The 20,639-nt window shown below is 43.8% G+C and overlaps 1 protein-coding gene across 4 annotated transcripts in view; it reads left to right on the forward strand.

Annotated features, from left to right (window-relative positions):
- The first annotated feature begins 12,868 nt into the window (after positions 1-12,868).
- The window catches only part of MLPH (melanophilin), a 77,546-nt gene continuing 69,775 nt past the window's right edge, over positions 12,869-20,639 (forward strand). For 2 of the 4 annotated variants that reach the window (XM_083708484.1, XM_083708485.1), the window contains exon 1: positions 12,869-13,129. Coding sequence is in view for 2 of the 4 variants with exons in the window: in XM_083708482.1 (XP_083564608.1) it covers positions 13,644-13,736 (93 nt within the window). In the remaining 2 variants the exon portion in view is untranslated. Of the gene's footprint in view, positions 13,130-13,606; positions 13,737-20,639 lie in introns of those variants that run through there. The other 2 variants (XM_083708482.1, XM_083708483.1) reach the window with 1 other exon arrangement.

Consider the following 20,639-nt stretch of genomic DNA (forward strand, 5'->3'; position numbering starts at 1 on the left):
GTTGGGAAGAGTGACTATAACAGAATTCTCCTTTCAAGGCAGCAGCTGGGTCCATTTTGGTTGAGAAGATTTAAGTAGGAAAAGCAATGCTTAAGGAGGAAAGATCTCGACCCTTTAGCTGAATATTTTTAATGCGTGTTTGCAGCTGAAAAAATAGAGGTTTAGATTTGTTTCCCTCGATGCAGATTCTCCTTTTCAAGCATATGCAATTTGCCGAAGATGATTAATTATAGCTACACGCTCCCCAGTTCCCCAAGCACCGAGAGCTTCCATGGGCAAGGATTCCATTTCACTTGGATGTGAAATCACTAGAAACTTGTATCTTGGTAATATTTGTTCTGTTTACAAATATACAAGCAAAGCATAGCAGAAGCAAGCAGACAGTTCTGCAGTGGGATGCAAATCCTTTAAGCTTGCATCAGGTTCCCAGAGATCAAATGCTACAGCCCACCGCTCTGCAAACAGGCTGACCTAAGCTTAGTCAGCTCCCTCTTGAAACTCCCAGCTTGCTTTCTCTTCTCTGTCTATCTCTGCAGTAGTACCTTGGGTTACAGACGCTTCAGGTTACAGACTCCGCGAATCCAAAAATAGTACCTCAGGTTAAGAACTTTGCTTCAGGATGAGAACAGAAATTGCACAGCGGCAGCGGGAGGCCCCATTAGCTAAAGTGGTACCTCAGGTTAAGAACAGTTTCAGGTTAAGAACGGACCTCCAAAATGAATTAAGTTTGTGCCCTGAGGTACCACTGTAAATGCAAACTGGAAGTTGCTTCTTTGCCATCCTGCTAACTTGGAGAATGACACTTTCTGAAGGCTGGGTTCAAGGCCACCCAGAAAACCTGTTACACACTTGTTAAAGGCAGACTGTGTTCCTTTCATTACAGTTCCTCACCGCTCGAGACATCCCAACTCACACAAAAAAATATTGTCAAGGTTAGCTCAAAGCACAAAAAGGCACACTGCAGGATCCTGCGCACAGTGGATCGCCCTTCCACCACCCCTCCTCCTCCCGGGTGTATGGCATGGCTACCACTCTGGGTACCTATGCAGCTAACTCCGCCACTGTCCGTGATCCCCAGGTCTTTTGCTGTGGACTCTGGCCTGTTCTTTAAAAACAACAACTTTGCTTGTAGGCCAGCTGGGAACACAGCAAAGTCCTGGCCACCCATCCCACTATTTTCCCAGAGGCATTGATACATATGAATTGTTTCTGCAGATTTTATGCAAATATGTGCCTCAAGTCCTGTGCCTCAAGTCCTGTAAGACCTAGCAGCACCTCTGGAGCAGTGATACGGCAAATACTGAAGTGTTCGGAACAAAAGATACATGATAGTCCAAGAGGTTGGTCCCTCTTGAAGAACTTCTCTATTTGGCCTGGGCCTTGCTAGAGTTTGAGACTTTTACAACTGGATGTTTAAACAACTACTCTCCTGTAGATTAGCTATGGAAATAGTTAAACTTTTCCTTAATGCATTTAGAAAAACACACCCACAGCTGCGTAGCCTCAATTCAGGGGATAGTTGGGGAAGAAAGCCATAATAATTTATGATGTTAGTTTACAGGGCAGTATGAAAATTAATCCAAGTATGTTGAAACTGATGGGTCTTTCCTTTTTCTGGGCTTAAGATAAGGCCTCCAGAAGAGCTGGGTACTTAGAGTTCTGCTATAATTTATAGTGAGGAAGTCTGCTTGGGTAGGAAGAAATTTGAATTGTCTGCATTTTAACGATGAAATGATTGCTCCACCCTCACCCCTACCCTTTGCTACTATGGAGTAGAGATTCATACATTAGCCTTGACTGTGTGCACATGCAAGCAGCTCAGTCTGCACATGTGTAGTTGTGTAGCACAGTTCTGTGAGTCTATGAGTTGGCAAGCCCACCAGTCAGCTGCCTGGCAGGAAAAGGAGACAGTGGGAGCTTCTTCCAGCTCTTTGCTCGCCTTGCTGAGCACCTAATTCCCACAATCACTGAATATCTGAGGCACCTCTTCATGTGTAGTTCCAGCTGCTGGACTGGGCTGCAGAATCACTGGTGCATTCTCTATTTGCAAGTGTGTTTCTTCATCTAACAATGGTTATAAATGTGGATTCATATAGAAATGTGTCCAGTTCTGGGTGCCCCAGTTTAAGGAGGATATTGTGAAGCTGGAACGTGTGCAGACGAGGAGAATTGTAGAGTTGAAAGGGACCCCAAGGGTAATCTAATCCAGCCCCCTGTAATACGGGAATCTCAACTGAAGCATCCATGACAGATGGCCATCCAACCTCTGCTTCAAAATCTCCGAGGAACCTCTCGTGACAGTCTATTCCACTGCCAAACGGCTCTCATTGTCAGAAAGTTCTTCCTGATGTTTAGTTGGACTCTCCCTTCTTGTAACTTGAAGCCATAGGTTCAAGTCCTACCTAAAACAAGCTTGTTCCCTCTTCCATGTGACAGCCCTTGAGATATTTGAAGATGGCTCTCATATCTCCCCTCAGTCTCCTCTTCACCAGGCTAAAGATACCCAGCTCCTTCAACCGTTCCTCATAAGGCTTGGTTTCCAGACCCTTGATCCTCTTGGTTGCCCTCCCCTGCATGTTCCAGCTTGTCAACATCCTTCTTAAATTGTGGTGTCCCGAATTGGACACAGTATTCCAGGTGTGGTCTGGCCAAGGCAGAATAGAGTGGGACTATTACTTCCCTTGATCTGGGCATTAGACTTCTATTGATGCCACTGAGAATAGCATTAGGTTTTTGTTGTTGTTGTTTGCTGCTGAATCACACTGCTGACACATGTGAAGCCTGCAGTCTACTAAGACTCTGAGACCCTTTTCACGTGTACTACTGGTAATCCAGGGGTCCCCCATCTTATATTTGTGCAGCTGGTTCTTTTAGGATATTGTGATTTAATCACACAGATTTACAACAGCCTCCCACTCTGCCAAGATTAAACTCTGCAGAATAAAAGTAGAGTGTATTTTGGAGGCAAAGCAGTCGGGTATCAGTCCTATTGCAGGGGTGGGTAACCTATAGACCTTCAGTTAATGTTGGACTCCAACTTTGATCAGCCCTAGCCAGCATGGACTGATAGGAACATCTGGGGGACCATAATTTCCCCACCCCTCTCCTACTGAGAGCAACAGAATTCAAGCACACGGTTTCATTTTGATGACATTTATGTGGACAGATTTGTACGTGGAAGTTTGCATTGAACTTCCAGTGTTATGAGGTGGGACAGGATTTCTTTCCATTTCCCTTCTCCAATAACAGGAACTCTTGAGAGAAAAGCCTTTTGTTGGGTTGGCTAAGAAAATAACTGAAGCCACTTACACTTTACAAGTATATAGATGTAGAATACTGGATGGGAAGCCACCATAAGGGCCGTCCCACCCATGAGGCAAGGTGAGACAACTACCTCAGGTGTCAAGATCCACAGTGAAAGCAGATATGGCCTCCAAGAAATGCATTGTCTGCTGCCGCCACCACAGTAGCTGTGACAGCTGTGGTGCACTCCTTGGAAGCTGGATCTGTCATCGTCTTGGTGGAACCCCAAAATGCTGCTTCTGTAGAAGTTCTGTTGCTTCTCTCTTGGAGAATAGGAGGTGCTGCTGGTCCCCCACCCCACCCACCTTGTTCCCAGTGTAGATCTTCACTCACACCATTCAGTGGTTCCTCTTGGGTGCCAAAATGCCTTGAGCCCTGTGTATCTCATGGCTACATAGGAGGTTTCTGCTCCACCAAATGTTTTCCAGAGCTGGTTTGTGTTTTCCCTCCTAGGAAAATCCCTTCTATTCATATATCCTTGTGGGCCTCAGAGCCCACACAGATGATGAAACCATCCCGAGGAAGCAGGACAGAAGTAGAGGCAGAGTTATCCTCAGGGATCTTGGTCATTCCATAGAATCATAGTATTGTGGAGGTGGAAGGGAGCCCAAGGCTCTGCCAAGTGATGGGAATAGGTTTATCACCCAGCAACAGCCGATGTGTTGTGAAATGTTTATATGGTTTGTCTGAGAGCTCTTCTGCACATCACTGTGCAATTCGGGCTACAGGTGGGTGTATGTTTTCCCCCCAATGCTCTCCTGTGGAAGAAGCTCATCAGGAAACCCTTTACCTGAAGTGGGTGCAGGAAGGGGTTTTGCTTCCTTTGTCTGAAAGCCTCTCTTAAAAAGCCAACCTCCCCCTGGACTCTGAAAGTGAACAAGGCCCAAGAACTCAGGCATCTCACTCCACCACCTCCTGCTCCCTGCACAACTTGTCAAGCAGCTCGCAGAGTCCTGCTTCCGAGCCACACACACCTTTCCCTGGTGCTCTGCAGAATATCAGAGACTGTCTATTTACTTTCTTTAAAAAATTCAAAACATTTCCAGTAGAATTTGTTTTAAGAAGAATAATCAGCAAGATGACAGATTTAAGAAGCTGCTGCATAGAAACATAAACTATAAAAAGTGAATCGAAGAGGGGGAGGCGACCACATTCTGAAATAAAAGAGAGAGAACTGGACCTGCTGAGAATCATATCTGGTAAATTAGCAATGCGGTGAACAAGAGGAGTGACAGTTTGTTTCCTCATCTGAGTCTGATCTCTGGTCACAAGCCACCAAGCCAGTTCCAGCAAGATTGGGGGGGGGGGACGCACATGTCAGCCCACATGCCGCTTGTTTGGGATAAATGGAAACTCGTTGCAGGGCAGATCAATAAACAGCTGCCCGGACATTTGGAAAGACAAATTGGATTCTCCTTAGGCGGCCTTGCTGAGAGCATTTGCACTGATGCACCCAATACATGTCCAGCCGTGGATAATTATCAATGAAATGCATGTTATTCAGATTGTCCCTGAACTTCATGCAAGCCTCCCTCTCCTCCCCCATTCAAATCTGTCCCCCCCCCCCGCCATGGCGAAGCTACCTGCTCCGGCACTGGGGGCGGCGTACATCCAGGGGCGTGGCGTGCATCCCAGGGGGCGTGGTGAGCGCTGAGCATCCCGGGGGCTGGGGGGGCCATGATGTCATCCCCCCCAGATGGTACCCGGGGCAGGCCACCCCCCACCTTTGTCCGCCAGTGCCCACACAGAGAGAACAGGCCAGCAACTTGTGAAAATTTGATTATGGCTGAGATGCTGCAGGGAGGGAGTCAAACCTTTCACAGAGGGGGGAAATGGCTGTTCTGTTGGTGGAAGTAAATTCCTAATGGGGAAAATGCCAAAGGGAAAGGGAGCCATGATGAAATTTGAGGGGGTGGGGGCTGCACTTCCTTTAAAGGAAAAGCAGAAACATCTAGTGATCTGAGAACAGATCTCGCATATGTCACTTAATTTGGCCTTTTCATGGGCCTCTTTGTTGAGCAAAATCAGTTGAATCTGACTCCACTTATGGATGATAGTCTGCCCTGAAGAACAATGAATGGCTTTGTTCAGAGCGCATAAAGCGAGCACACAAAATGAGAAGGCCTTTTTTGGAGGAGGCCTTGTTTTATACTTAACTGATGTGTACAACATAGTTTAGAATTTACATGGGATTTTAAAATTGCTGTAGAATCAAGGAATTGTGTCATTAGAAGGGACCATGAGGGTCACCTAGTCTAACCCCCTGCAGTGCAGGGATCTCTTGCCCAATGTGGGCTGTGAGATGAAGAGTCTCCCTCTCTACTGACTGAGCTCTCCTAGCCTCTTCCACTTCTTGCAGTGACCACACAAGCAGCACAAAAAGAAAAGCAAAAGGTGCTTTCTGTGTCATCCATGAGGGTGCCTTTGCGTTTGGGGGGGGGGGAATACTCCAGAATGAAATTTACAAGGCTATCCCGAAACATCTTCTAGAGCTGAGATCTAACTACGGAGATCTGGTGAAACTATTGAGAAGCAACAGAATCATCTTTAGATGGGAGTTCCCCCAGGGACTATCTTTCAACTTAGAGGGGAAAAAGTTAAAATCAAAACAGTTGAAGACAAGGAAAAAATTCTGAGTGATTACGGAGAAGACCTTCAGAAAGAGACTGAAAAAGAACTAGGAGCCCCAGGATCTGGACCATTAAGTTCATTACTTACACCTTTGGGCCTTGACGAGCAGGAGAAAGTGACACCACCGCCAAAGGGAGAAGAACTTTTGGGAGCCGTAGGAGGAAAATAGATATACCACAACATGTCTCTGCAACTATTAAGTTGGAATATTCATGGTTGTAACTCCCCTCAGAAGAGGAAGAAGATCTTTCATATATTAAAAAAGGAACAATTGGACTTAATTTGTTTACAGGAAACGCACGTGATTAGGCTTCACGGGAAAGCTTTAATTAACAAAAGATTAGGCCAAGAATTTATTTCATCGGACAGAGTGAAGAAGAGAGGAGTTGTTATTTATGCAAAAGAAAGCCTATCACCAAAATTCCTTTTTAAAGATGAACAAGGGAGAATTTTGGCAATTGAAATTCAAACGCAAGGAGAAAAATTCTTGATTTTAGGCATTTATGCACCAAATGAGGGGAAGTCAGAATTTTACAAGAAGTTGCATGAGACATTGCTGGATTACATAGACTATAACAACATTATTATGATGGGCGATATGAATGGGGTGGTATCTACAAACATGGATAAAGCACAAAGACAAAACATAACAAAAGATGGCAGACTACCTAAAACTTTTTTTGACCTAACTGACAATATGGATTTGATTGACATTTGGAGAACAAAAAATCCCTTAGGGAGAGAAGGGACTTTCTTCTCTGAAGCCAAAATGACCTGGACCAGAATTGACCAAATATGGATAACTAGAGGACTGGCACCAAAGACTAGAAAGGTGGAAATCTGCCCCAAAACTTGCTCCGGCCATAACGCTGTGAAGATGGAAATGAAACTAACATTAACTGGTTCCTTCAGATGGAAGATGAATGACACCCTATTAAGAGACCAAGAGATTGTTAAGAAGGCCCAAAAGACTTTGAGAGACTATTTTGAAGTGAATCTGAAAACTACAGTTGAAAAAAGAGTAATCTGGGACGCAAGTAAAGCGGTCATGAGGGGGTTTCTGATACAACAGAATGCTATAAAAATAGAACCCAAAATGAGAAAAAGGACAAAATTTTGGAGAAAATAAAGGAAGGAGAGAAAAAATTAAGATCAAAACCAAAGTCACAGGAGATTCTGAGAGAAATTAAATTATACCAAGTACAATATTTGAAATTGATAAACCAGGAAATTGAGTGGAAAATTAAACAAATGAGACAAAAGACTTTTGAATCAGCAAATAAATGTGGGAAACTGCTAGCGTGGCAGTTGAAAAAAAGACAGAAGCTGAACACGGTTACAAATCTTGAGGTGGAAGGAAAAAACATTCAGAATCCTGTGGAGATTAGAAAGTGCTTCCAGAGATACTTCAAACAACTCTATACCCAGGGGCCACAGAATGAGACTGAGATAGACCAATTCTTAAGAACTAATGGATTGCAAAAAATATCTCAAGAAAACAAGACAATATTGAACTATAAAATAACAGTTACAGATAGGTAGCCGTGTTGGTCTGTCATAGTCAAAACAAAAAAATTCCTTCCAGTAGCACCTTAAAGACCAACTAAGTCAGTTCTTGGTATGAGCTTTCGTGTGCATGCACACTTCTTCAGATTCTTCAGATGTGTATCTGAAGAAGTGTGCATGCACACGAAAGCTCATACCAAGAACTGACTTAGTTGGTCTTTAAGGTGCTACTGGAAGGAATTTTTTTGTTATAAAATAACAGAACAGGAGATTGAAGGTGCCATTCAAAACATGCAGTTAGGCAAGTCTCCAGGACCGGACAGATTAACCTCCAAGTATTATAAGACTTTGAAAGACTATTTAATTCAACCATTAAAGGAGGTGTGCAACGAGATTCTGGAGGGAAAGAAGGCGCCGGAGTCGTGGAAAGAAGCTTTCATCACACTAAAACCAAAATCTGAATCTGAAAAGACACAACTCAAGAACTACCGTCCCATATCCCTTTTAAATGTGGATTACAAAATTTTTGCAGATATTTTAGCTAACAGATTAAAAAGAGTTTTAAATGAAGTGATACATAAAGATCAGGCAGGCTTTCTCCCAGGCAGACATCTTTCTGATAATACAAGGAACATTATTGACATTTTGGAGTTATTGCAAATGAACATTAATACAAAAGCAGTTTTAATTTTTATTGACGCGGAGAAGGCCTTTGATAATATTTCTTGGAATTTTATGAAGAAAAATTTTAAGGGAATGGGAGTGGGACGGGGGTTTGAAAATGGCATAGAAGCAATTTATTCAGAACAAAAAGCAAAATTGATAGTTAATAATGTGGTATCAGAAGAGTTTAGAATAGAAAAAGGAACACGACAGGGCTGCCCTATCTCTCCATTGCTATTTATCTCGGTCCTGAAGGTGCTTTTGAACATGATTAGAAGGGACCGGCTGATCCAAGGAATTAGGGTTGGAGCTAAACAATATAAACTTAAGGCTTTTGCAGATGACTTGGTTTTGACATTACAGGAGCCAGAATCTAGTACGAAAAGGGTGTTAGAATTGATTCAAGAATTTGGTCATGTGGCAGGATTTAAACTGAATAAGCAAAAAACCAAGGTTTTAGAGAAAAATTTGACAACAATGGAAAAAGAAAGGTTTCAGAAGGAGACAGGCTTATCTGTGGTTAAGAAAGTGAAATACTTAGGGATTTACATGACGGCTAAAAATTTGAATTTATTTAAAGATAATTATGAGAAATGTTGGATAGAAATTAAGAAAGATCTAGAAATTTGGTCAAAATTGAAGCTTTCCTTGTTGGGTCGGATTGCTACTATAAAGATGAATGTATTGCCAAAAATGCTGTTTTTGTTTTAAACTTTACAGATTGTGGACAAGATGGATTGTTTCAAGAGGTGGCAAAGAGATATCTCTAAATTTGTCTGGCAGGGCAAAAAGCCCAGAATAAAATTTAAAATATTGACTGACGCTAAAGAAAGAGGGGGGTTTGCCCTGCCAGACATGAAGTTGTACTATGAATCAGCAGCATTCTGCTGGTTGAAAGATTGGCTACTTCTTGAGAACACTGACATTTTGGACTTGGAAGGGTTCAATAATGCTTTTGGGTGGCATGCATATTTGTGGTACGACAAGGTAAAAGCTAATAGAGCATTCAAAAACCATATTGTCAGGAAAGCTGTGTTTAATGTCTGGACAAGATATAAAGACCTATTGGAAAACAAGACCCCAAGGTGGCTATCACCTATGGAGGCTAAGGCTTTGAAAAAACTCAATATGGAGGCCAAGTGGCTGAAATATTGGGAGATACTAGAACAGGATCGAGACACATTGAGATTGCAGAGTTTTGAGAAATTAAAAGATAAAGTGCGAGATTGGTTACACTATCATCAAATTAGAGAGGCCTTTAACTTGGATAAAAAAATAGGCTTCCAGGTGGAAAAATCGAAATTAGAAACAGAATTGTTAGAACCTAAAACTAAGATACTTTCGAGAATGTACAACTTGCTGCTAAAATGGAATACTCAGGATGAAACAGTTAAATCAGCTATGATTAAATGGGCACAGGACATTGGTCATAACATTATGTTTGCTAACTGGGAAAAGTTGTGGACCACTGATATGAAGTTTACGGCATGTAATGCCTTAAGAGAAAATATTATGAAAATGATCTATAGATGGTACATGACCCCAGTCAAGCTTGCAAAAATTTATCACCTGCCTGACAACAAATGCTGGAAATGTAAAGAAACTGAGGGAACATTCTTTCACCTTTGGTGGACATGCCCAAAGGTTAAGGCCTTCTGGGAAATGATCTATAATGAACTAAAAAAGGTATTTAAGTTTACCTTTCCTAAGAAACCAGAGGCCTTCCTTTGGGGCATTGTCGGCCAATTGGTGCCAAAGAAAGACAGAACATTCTTTATGTATGCAACAACTGCAGCAAGAATACTCATTGCAAAGTATTGGAAGACACAAGATTTGCCCACCCTGGAAGAATGGCAGATGCAAGTGATCGACTATATGGAACTGGCAGAAATGACTGGCAGAATCCGAGACCTGGGAGAAGAGTTGGTCGAAGAGGACTGGAAGAAGTTTAAAGAATATCTCCAAAAACACTGTAAAATGTTTGAATGTTAAAATGATGTTGGATATAAAGAGAATAGGGCATCAGTGACATGGTAAAAAGAAATATGTAAAAATGTTTTGAAGAAAAGAGGGGTAAGACCAGAGTATTATTATGTCGAGACTAAACAAATGATATAAAGGATTAAGTTATAAAAAACAGGTGATAAATGGTTTTAAGAGGAAAGGAAACCAAAGGCATAATAGGTTGAAATGTATAATATTGAATAAGATTGGAAACAGGGTAGGGAATTGCTGAATTTGATTGTGTAAAGGGGAACACAGAAAAGGGAGATGTGAGGAAGTCAGGAAAGAGGGTTATAAGGATAGTAAGTAAGAAATAATCTTTTCTTTGTTTTTCGTCTTTTCTTTTTTTATTATCTCTCCTTTTTAACTTCATATTATTTTTAAACTGTGTTGTTTTTGATTGTCTTTCCTTTTTGTTTTTCATGATTGTGATGTTTGTTTTGTTGTGTAAAACCTTAATAAATATTTATTAAAAAAAATGAATGCAGATGAATGCTAGACACAGGAATAAAAAAGAATACAGATGCAATTAAAATATTGTTGTCCCATACTAGAACAGATTGAAAAGGAGACAGTTTGCACATCTCCTGATAACACTGCAGTGATTAATAGAATGCAGCATGGATTTGTCAGTAATAAATTTTGCTAGATTAGCCTCGTGTAAGAAGGCTGTGGCATTATTTATCTTAATTTCAGCAAAACATTTGATTGTTGTTGTTGTTTAGTCATTTAGTCGTGTCCGACTCTTCATGACCCCCTGGACCAGAGCATGCCAGGCACTTCTGTCTTCCACTGCCTCCCGCAGTTTGGTCAGACTCATGCTGGTAGCTTCGAGAACACTATCCAACCATCTCGTCCTCTGTCGTCCCCTTCTCCTTGTGCCCTCCATCTTTCCCAACATCAGGGTCTTTTCCAGGGAGTCTTCTCTTCTCATGAGGTGGCCAAAGTACTGGAGCCTCAGCTTCATGATCTGTCCTTCCAGTGAGCACTCAGGGCAGATTTCCTTCAGAATGGAGAGGTTTGATCTTCTTGCAGTCCATGGGACTCTCAAGAGTCTCCTCCAGCACCATAATTCAAAAGCATCAATTCTTCAGCGATCAGCCTTCTTTACGATCTCTAATATTTTGGTTAGCAAACTGATTGAATACAGTCTAGAAAAATAATATTATCCACTGGATTTACAGACTGTAATCTTTGAATATTCTTGGAGAATGTGTAAAGTTCACACAGAGGTGGCAAATGTCCGCACCTTCAGAAAAAGGGGGAAAGAAGATCCAGATAACTAGGGATGGCTCAGTCCGTACAGCATGAGACTCTTCACCTCCAGGTTGTGGATTCAATCCCCACTTTGGGCAAAATATTCCTGCTTTTCAAGGGTTGGACTAGATGATCCTCATGGTCCCTTCCAACTCTACTATTCTACTCGCTTGACCCATTGATACCAGGAAAGGTCTTAGAGCAGATAATTCAACAAGTCAGTCTGTGAGCACTTAGAAAAGGATGCTCTGAGTACTAAAACCCAGCATGCATTTCTCAAAATCCATGCTGGGGTTCCTGCGGCACTTGGAAGGGGGTGGACTGAGGGCTGCCAAGAGCCCTTTCAACTCTACCATATCTCTTTAAACACAAACCAACAAACAGATTCAGGTGGTTAAATGTCCCTTTGCCACGGGAGAACACATCACCAGTGGGCTATTTTATAACTTTGCATATTTTATTAACCACATGTGAATAATAGTGCAATCCCTTTACATAAAAAATCAGGTTGACAGCATTTTTAATTGATTATACCTCCAAGTCAGTTCAGTTGCCTGGCATTGAAAAGGTTGCCAAAATAATTGCCCACTCAGAGCGACTTGGGGAGTCACCCACAAGGGCTAGTCTCCAGCGCAGAGTTTTCTATTGACACAACTGAGCGCAACTCAGCACAAAGGAATTCAAAGTATGAATTCACTTTTCACATTCTGTTTGAACAGGGAGATCAGGTTTAGCTGATAAGGAGTGAAGAAAATAACACAGCGGTTAAGAGCATTATGCAGCCCATGAATGTGCATGAGTGAGCTCTTTGCAAAGGGGTGTTTGGGAAGGCCCGCTGCCTGGGCTGCTCACACACATATTTGAAGAACAGGGCAGCAGGCATTTCCCACTTTTGTCTCAGAAGATGGGAAAACCCTGCTGAGTTTTGGATCGAGCATCCTGCTTCCAACCGTGGGCAGCAGCGAGATGATTCGAGAAACCCGCAGGCAGGCGAGCGAGGCAACAGAGTCTCCGTCTTTCTCTGAAGACGCAACTTTTGTCCTCTGGATCTCAGTGCTTTTCATTCGCCTCGGGCTGGATAGCTTACCGTTTTGTATATATGGTTTAATGGTTGCGTTGTTAACTCACTGTGATTTCAGGAAAGGCGGCATTAAAATATTTCAGATGGTTAAATACGAGGGACAGGTTACTGCCTCTGCAAAAGGAAGGTTTATCCTAGCAGGCATCCTAGCCTTGCGCAACCCGATCTCGCAGTGGATTTGCTTAAGCCGCTAACCTGCTTTTTATTGATGCAGTTTAAAAAACCTTGCTCTTTCAAGTCCCACTCAGATTTAAATACTGGGCCATTTATTCCCGCGCCCTGACCAAGTGCCTCCCATGTGCCCCACAGGTAACCCAAGCAATCTTCCCCGTGGTTATTTAAAAAGCTGCCAGAGGCTGCAGCTCTCCCGTCGCATTTCTCCTTCTGCTGCTCCTCTTCTTATCGCTTTAGCTGCTGTTGCTGCTGCTGCCCAGGAAGTGGACTGGGAGGCCAGCGCTCGTGGGGCCATGTGATCGCTGCGCACCGATTAGGTGGTTGGATCTGGTGAGCCCTAGGCGAGGGGAGAGGAGGATGGGAACCCAGCACTGGAAGCATGTGACAGCCACATAGTTTTGCACCACCTTCTAGGGCAGGATTTCCACCGAGAAAGAGACCAGAGAGAGGACTGAGCAGCACCCAGGAAGCAGCAGCAGCAACAGCAGCAGCAACAGCGCGCATTGCAAGGTAACCGCAGCTGCGCAAAGGGCGATCCCCAGGGGGAGAAGCGCAATTGCAACCTGCTGCTTGCCTGGGCAGGCTGCAGGGGGCTTGTTTGCCAGGGGCAAAGGCAGTGAGCAGCAGCCCGCGAGGACCTGGCGGGCGTTTGCAAGGCTGACACCTGCCGGCCTGGCTGCCAGGTCGGGGGCAGAGGAAGGACCGGGAGCGAGGGGCCAAGGTGAGCGCGGGCTGGAAGAGGAAAGGGCTGAGCTGCAAAGGACGGGGGCATCTCTGCGCGCCTCTCTGTCCGCGCTCCGCGCACCAGGGATACGCGAACTGGCAGCAATAGTCCTGTCACAGTGAAACCAACCTAGAGAGGGATGGGAGAGTCTGCTGCTGTCCTGTGACACTGAATGCTCTCTGGCGCGCAAAGAGCTTGTGACTTCCTGCTCGTGGGGACGCCTCTTCGCCAGAGGCGCCCCGAGGCCGACTGGAGGTTAATTTGGGTAGCAAGAAGCGCCATGGCTGCACATGGCTGCAGATGACTCCACATGCGCCCTTTCTGGCAAAGCTGCCGACTGGGGTGAAAAGAGCAACTTCCTTTGACTTCTTCTTTCCTACTGGAGATTTAAACGTGGGTTCATTTTTACTGTTGACATCTTGTAACTGGAAAGGCACATTTCTAATTTATTACCGATTTGTTCAATGCAAACTATGGAAGTAAAGCCAATGCAAATCTATAAAAGGGTTCCCCTCCATGGAAACTCCCCTTTCAATAACACTTTATTGAAATATTTATGAAAGTGCTTGAAATAGTTTTGTCCAACAGCGGATCTATCTCGTTTTTGATCAGGAGTCAGGTTTCAGCTCCATGGAAGTTGCAGCAGTATTGGGACAACTCCTCCTATTTATGGAAAGCTATAGGAGGCCAGTCTGACAAGTAGACCTAAAGCCCCAGAAGTTGTTAATGGCAAACAACTCTCAACTCCAGCCAAGGGGTCTGCAGATTGTTTTCCAGACCTGCAGATCAGATGATGCCCAGAACTCAGCGTCTGGAAACTGGTATGTGGCCAGCTGACTGGAGTTGGGGCTGATTTGCATATCTGTTACTTGTTCTCCATAAATCTAGTCATTTGTCATTAATAATAATAATATTTACCTTTTTACCTTTAATCACCAGCATCATCATCTGTGGTTGTGGCCTTTTGTTAGATTGATTATCTTTAGCATTTATTTCAGGTTTCAAATTATATTAACTAGAAGGCCAAGCTTAAGACATGGGGAAAGTTTATGCAGAATTTACTACCTGCAAATACAATCATATTCAGTGGTAACTGAGGGTACCCTGAAATTGTGTAAAGAACTGTCATATGCCATGAATAGAATGAGGTGGCTGGGTGTCAGAAATCCAGGATCATAGAACTACTTTGTTAGAAAGTTCATTGATATGAATTGGGGAGCTTGACCTGATCTATCGATCAGGTTGCTGAGGTACTAAAGCAGTGCTCTGAACTCCTCAGAAGTGTGGCATTACAGCGGTACCTCAGGTTCCTGACGCTTCAGGTTACAGACTCTGCTAACCCAGAAATAGTACTTTGGGTTAAGAACTTTGCTCCAGGATAAGAACAGAAATCGTGCGGCGGCAACAGGAGGCCCCATTAGCTAAATTGGTGCTTCAGGTTAAGAACAGTTTAGGTTAAGAACGGACCTCCAGAACAAATTAAGTTCTTAACCCAGGGTACCACTGTAAATGAAAATTGCATCTCACGTCTGTGGATATTGTAGTTTGCTAGGATTCCACAACCCCATTAGAAAAAGGGTCCTTCGCTGTCTGTTGCTGATGCTCAAAAATATCCAACAAGTCCAAACTACTGTTGTTTATCTCCTCCTTGTCACCCCCCCACCCTTTTGGGTGTGACTTCAGGATAGCAGCAAAAAATGAGAGGTGGGTTGCAATTTCTCAAAACTTCTGTGTGCCTAATGCACCGTTCTGTTTCTCCCCTCTGCAGGGGGGTTAGACAAGGAGCCAGCATAACCGACGTCACTGTGCAGGTGGACGGAGTCATATTTGACAGAAGCACGTCTGGCCTCTTTCAAAATCACTCCGCAGACCCACCCTCTAGTAGCCGGTCTACAGTCAGCACCCATATCTTTAGGAAGAGGCTTTTGGACTGTAGTTACGATTTAGCCCGGGGGTGGGTGAGTGTGGAACTAGTCTGTTAACCTCCAGAGGTTGTTTGGCTCCCAACTCCCACCAGTCCTGGCCAGCACAGCATGCTGGGAGTTGGGCTCCCAACAATTTCTGGACTCTGTCCCTGGTTTCCCCATGTCCGATCCTAGCAACATTCAAGTATTTTGGAATTTCAACAGAATTTCCCACTAAGTCTTATTTTTGTTCTTTAAGGGGGCATGGCATAATGGTTGAGGTCCCCTTTGGATGATCACTGTTCTCTTGGAGGGATTTGGTCTCACACCAGCATGTTTAGGTTTGCCCAGTTAGCGTGGATTTAAAGCACAGTTGCCTGGAAATGGCCTAAGAGACAGAGTGACAAATCAGGAGGTTCCTGTTCAGATATCAGCTCTGCCACCTTTTCTAAGCCCCAGGGCCTTCATAACATGGGGGGTGATATGGACCTACCTTACAGGATTGGTGTAAGCATGAAGTACTTTGAATGCTCTAAAGCACTGTATAAAAGTGAAGTAGTATTATTCGCTATCTTCCATGCTTAAGCCAGTAACAAAATGATTGACTTGACCAGGTTGCCAAATATGGGGTGCATTAACTTGTGGAGATTATACAGTAGTGGTAGGGAGAAATTGCAACTGCCTGCTTTCCTTCTGGTGGCCTCCAACTTTTCTCATTATTTTGCTTCCAATACCTTGAGCTGCTGAGAGTGGCATGATTATTAATTTGAATCACAGGAGAGAGAGAGCTTAGACTGATAGATCGCATTGGCAGCAGTGATCTGGAGTCTCCAGTCTCCTCTAGGTTGACCTTATTCCACCTTTGCAGCTCTGTTGCAGGATGGAGGCCTTTCCGGCAGGAAAGGTGTCCCCCCTCTGACCCTCGCTGGGCTCGTTCCTCTGTGTTAATAGTGGGACGGGGGACTTAAAGCAGAACCATCTTCTCCCATCAGCCCATCACCCAGAAGGAGAAAAGACACATTTTCTGAAGCCACTTTTGAGACCCTTCTCTCTCCACCTCCCTTCTCTTTTACAGTTCATCATTTTATATCATGTTTCAGGATCCATTGGTCCCTTGCACTTGCTTTTGACTAGGATAATTGTTCTTTAGAATTGTGTGGAAAACTCTTGTTAAGTCAGTAAGCAACAAGGCATAAATATTAGGCCAAGTCTGCAGAATGTAGGAAGCAATACTTTCTCTTACGTGTGGCTGTGAGATCACCGAGGGTGGGGTGGGGCAGTTAACCATGGGGTGTTCACTCTATTTTGCCTTTGTCAGACTCCACCTGGAGTCCTGTCCAGCTCTGGGCACCACAATTGAAGGAGGATATTGACAAGCTGGAAAGTTTTCAGAGAAAGGAAGCAATACCAGGAGAATCCATCCTGGATTATTTAAACTAAAAGGCTAAAACTAGTCTATCTAAGCCTCTCTTTAAGTTGCAAAGGGATGGCACTCTGCTCACGTGAGGAAGGAAGGATACTAGCTAATAAATATATCCTCTCCTGGCATCTAATTCACATCCCAACATAGGTTATGGGTCCAGATTAGATTATTTTTGAAGTATTTTGGTGAATGCAGCTGAATTCTCTTAAGAAAGAAGAGAGGTCCAAAGCAGAACTCTTTCTTTTGTTTCTTGGTGAGCATACGGTGACTCCATTGTCTCCACTGTGAAGAGAGATTAGCCCCCACTTCCCTCACAGAGCAGTAACTAGGTCGTGAAGATTTTTTATCTTAAATTTTCCTTTGGAGACTTTGTTCTGGTTTTGGATTTAGCACATTTTTCTCCAACTTTTGAGTTTTGGACATTTCCTCCGTTTTTGAGATGGCCAGTGAGGTTTACTTCAGTGATGCAAGCCTCAAGATGCCCAGATTACCATCCTTACTCAATGGGGAAAGTATCTGTTGTTAATAGCAAAGAAATACTAGGTGGCATTAAAAGTAAAAGGCCTAAAGGCAATAACAAAGAATCTAGAGCTCCAATCAATGTATGAGAACGGCAGAATAAGCAAGCAAGAGCCACAACTTTAAGCAGCATTTCAGATGCCCAGGTTGTACGTATTAAGGAGACTGATACTGCAGCCCAGATACTTGAGGCTCTGGAACTTTCATATGGATTTGCAAGCAAAAGTTTCCATAGAAAACGGATGCGAGATTTGCTGAGGCTCAGGTTGAACTCTAAGGCAGATTGTCCCAAATATGTGACTGAGATCTTAACATTTCTCGAGAAACTAGAACTGTCAGAGTACCCAATGCAGGAAGAGCAAAATATCTGCGATTTCCTAGGGTCACTAGAACCCAAATTTGGGACTTTTGCAACTCTAATGGATGGGAAAGAGGACTTGACTTGACTTTCAAAAGATTAATTGCCTGTTTAAGAGAGGAATGTGTACAAAGGAGAGAAGAGTCTCCAGTCAGGAGTGCAAAAGCCAATGATTCTAGTTATGTGTCTAAGTGTCAAATGAAGGGCAAAGCCACATCTATGAAAGTTGTGTGCTTTAATTGTAATAAAGAAGTACACATAGCAAAAGCAGGGCAAGCAAGGTTCTGGAAACCAAGCCTTATGAGGAACGGTTGAGGGAGTTTGGTTTGTTTAGCCTGGGAAGGAGGAGACTGAGAGGAGGTATAAGAGCAACTCTTCAAGTGTCTCAAGGGCTGTGTAAGTCCTAAACAGATTAATTATTACATTTTCTGAAGCAGGAGGCTCATATTTAACCCCTTTAACTCCTAATGCTCAAAACCTGGAGGTAATGTTAGTTTGTGGGTGGGGAAAACAATAATCCAAAAGTGGATGTAGATAATTTTATACATGTAATTTTATACCGTGATGCTTACATTGTTTTTGTTTTCAGATGCACATTTATGTTTGTTCAATTGAATTGAATCAAAATCTTTTGACATTTCCATTTGTGGCGCTTGTTTCACAGCACACTGAAATTATTGGCCATAAGCAGATGGAGGAAGGGATGGGGCACTGAAGGCTCCTCAGCCTTTTGATCCATCCCTTTCACCTGCGCCCATGGGAGAACAGACTCATAGGTATCTACCATATATGTGGTGCTTTCCAGAACAGACACTGCACCTGTCTGCTATACTAAAAAAACAACAACAACCCCAAGTCTAAAAATCCTCTGACTACTTGAGAGCAACCCCATCATATTCAGCAAGACTTACTTCTGAGTAGACCTGCATAGATTTGAGCATTCTAACTAGAGTTGAAGCCATGGTGAAAATTGAGGCAGAACATTCTTTATTCTGGACGAGTTAATCCAGAACGCTCTCAGCTCTGACTCTGCAAACTGGCAGCATCATCCTGAGGGAATGAGTCTCTCCCTTGACTCGAGGGGAATGGACAGCCAGAAGCAACGTCAGCCCAACAGACACGTGTGTTCACCACATATTCATACCATGCCTCCAGAGAAGTGCCAGGCGGCTCCTGCTCCTGCCTGGAAGCTTCTTAGCTTCTCCCTATCATTGTTGATGCTGAAGAGCACCCCAAAGATCAGGGGGCCCCAGAGCACCATCTGTAGTGTCACAAGAAGCTGCAGAAGCTTTTCTGGAGACAAGCCGTTGAACACAGACAAACATTGCTGATATCTGTGACTGTATGGCTAAGGGTTTGGCAAGGCTCTTCCCGCATCACAAAGCACAAAAATGTCAATGGGAAGCAAAACAGAGGAGGCAAATAATGCTATTTTGATATGAATTCACATTGCAAACATTCTTCACACATAGGTGGCATGCATGAGGGAAGGGCCGCAGATCAGCAGTAGAGGCACCTGCCTTGCATGCAGAAGGTACCAGGTTCTGGGGAGAGCCACTGCCAGTCAGTGTAGACAGTACTAAGCAAGGTAGAACAAAGGTCTGACTCAGTTCTATGTTCCTATAGGTGGTGTAGTGGCATTGTAATATCTATGGCAGAGATCTGTAATGTCATCCTTAAGAAGACTTCCCTGGACTCAGAGGGGTTAAACCCAGTGGCAAATATCCCCTTTCTGGGCAAGGTGCTTGAGAAGGTGGCAGCACCCCAGCTTCAGGCATGTCTGAGGAAAACTGATTATTTGGATTCACTCTGTTCCAGTCTGGGTTCAGGCCTGGTCACACCACTGAAATTGCCTTGGTCACCCTTATTGAAGACATTTGTTAGGAGAATGTTAAGGGGAGTGCAGCCCTGCTCGTTCTCCTAGATCTCTCTGCAGCTTTTGGAACTGTTGGCCACTGAAGGATACTTCAGTGGTGCCTCAGGAAGGTGGGGGGGGCACTGTCCTAAAGGGCTCCTGGGAATTATCCTGGGGTGTCCCACAGGGCTCCATCTTGGCCCCCATGCTATGTAACATCCAACGGAAGCCTCTGGGAGCGGTCATTAGGAGATTTGGAGTGAAGTGGTGTTAAAATGCTGGTGACAACCAGCTCCATTTCTCTGTTCAGACTGAATCAGGAGAGGCAACTGAGGTTTTAGACCACTTCTCGGAGGTGGTGAGGGGCTGGATGTGGGTCAATAAATTGAGGCTGAATCCTGGAGAGACAGAGGTATCCCAGCTCCTCATGTCTGTGAGGTGTGGAGGCGGCCTATCCTGCATAGGTTAGCACTCTCCTGGAAGGAGGCTCAGGTAGCCTTGATGGCTTGGAGTGCCTTCTTTGGGCTCCAGCTGGTTTGCTAGTTATAGCCCCTTTTCAACAGTACTTGGCTACTGTATTTCCTGCTCTGGTCACTTCCAGATGGGATTATTAGAAGGTGCTGTACGTGGTGCTGCTCTTGAAGATGACTTGGAAACTTTGGTTCATCCAAAATGCATTAAGCAGACCAAACTGGGGTGGGATAAGGAGAGAGGGAAAGTTCACTATGGGTAATATTCTTGGATATTTATACAGTAACTGAATATAAGGTGACTGAGCAGCCACCACCTCTCTTACAGGGTGACTTAACAGGGTGTATGTTGCACAGCCTCACTTTAAGCAGAAAGCACAGCGGTATGCAATATACAGGCCTTCACTTTGCTTAACAACCATCATAACAGTAGTCATTTTGCTAGGTTAACATAAATATAATCTGATCTTGATTGCATTACTTCTGCAAATAAGTTGTGTGCTGGCTTGTTCACTGGAAAAAAAAATGGCAGAAAATCAGCTGACAGTCATGCTGAATTCATTTTCCCTCTCACAAAAGGGAACAGTCTTATACTTACTTGGGTGTTGGCTGAGTGATCCAGTTGTGCGGCTCTGTAAAATCCCACTAATGGACTCTAAATCTTATAACCAGGTCATGTTGTCTATGTAAAAATATACAGTGTCCATGTTTAAATACTTCAGATGCTCAGTGTTGTGTGAGAAATGCATCGTCTAAGTATGACTTGC

The sequence above is a fragment of the Podarcis gaigeae genome, assembly GCF_964106915.1.
Source record: "Podarcis gaigeae genome assembly, chromosome: 1".
Classification (NCBI taxonomy): Eukaryota; Metazoa; Chordata; class Lepidosauria; order Squamata; family Lacertidae; genus Podarcis; species Podarcis gaigeae.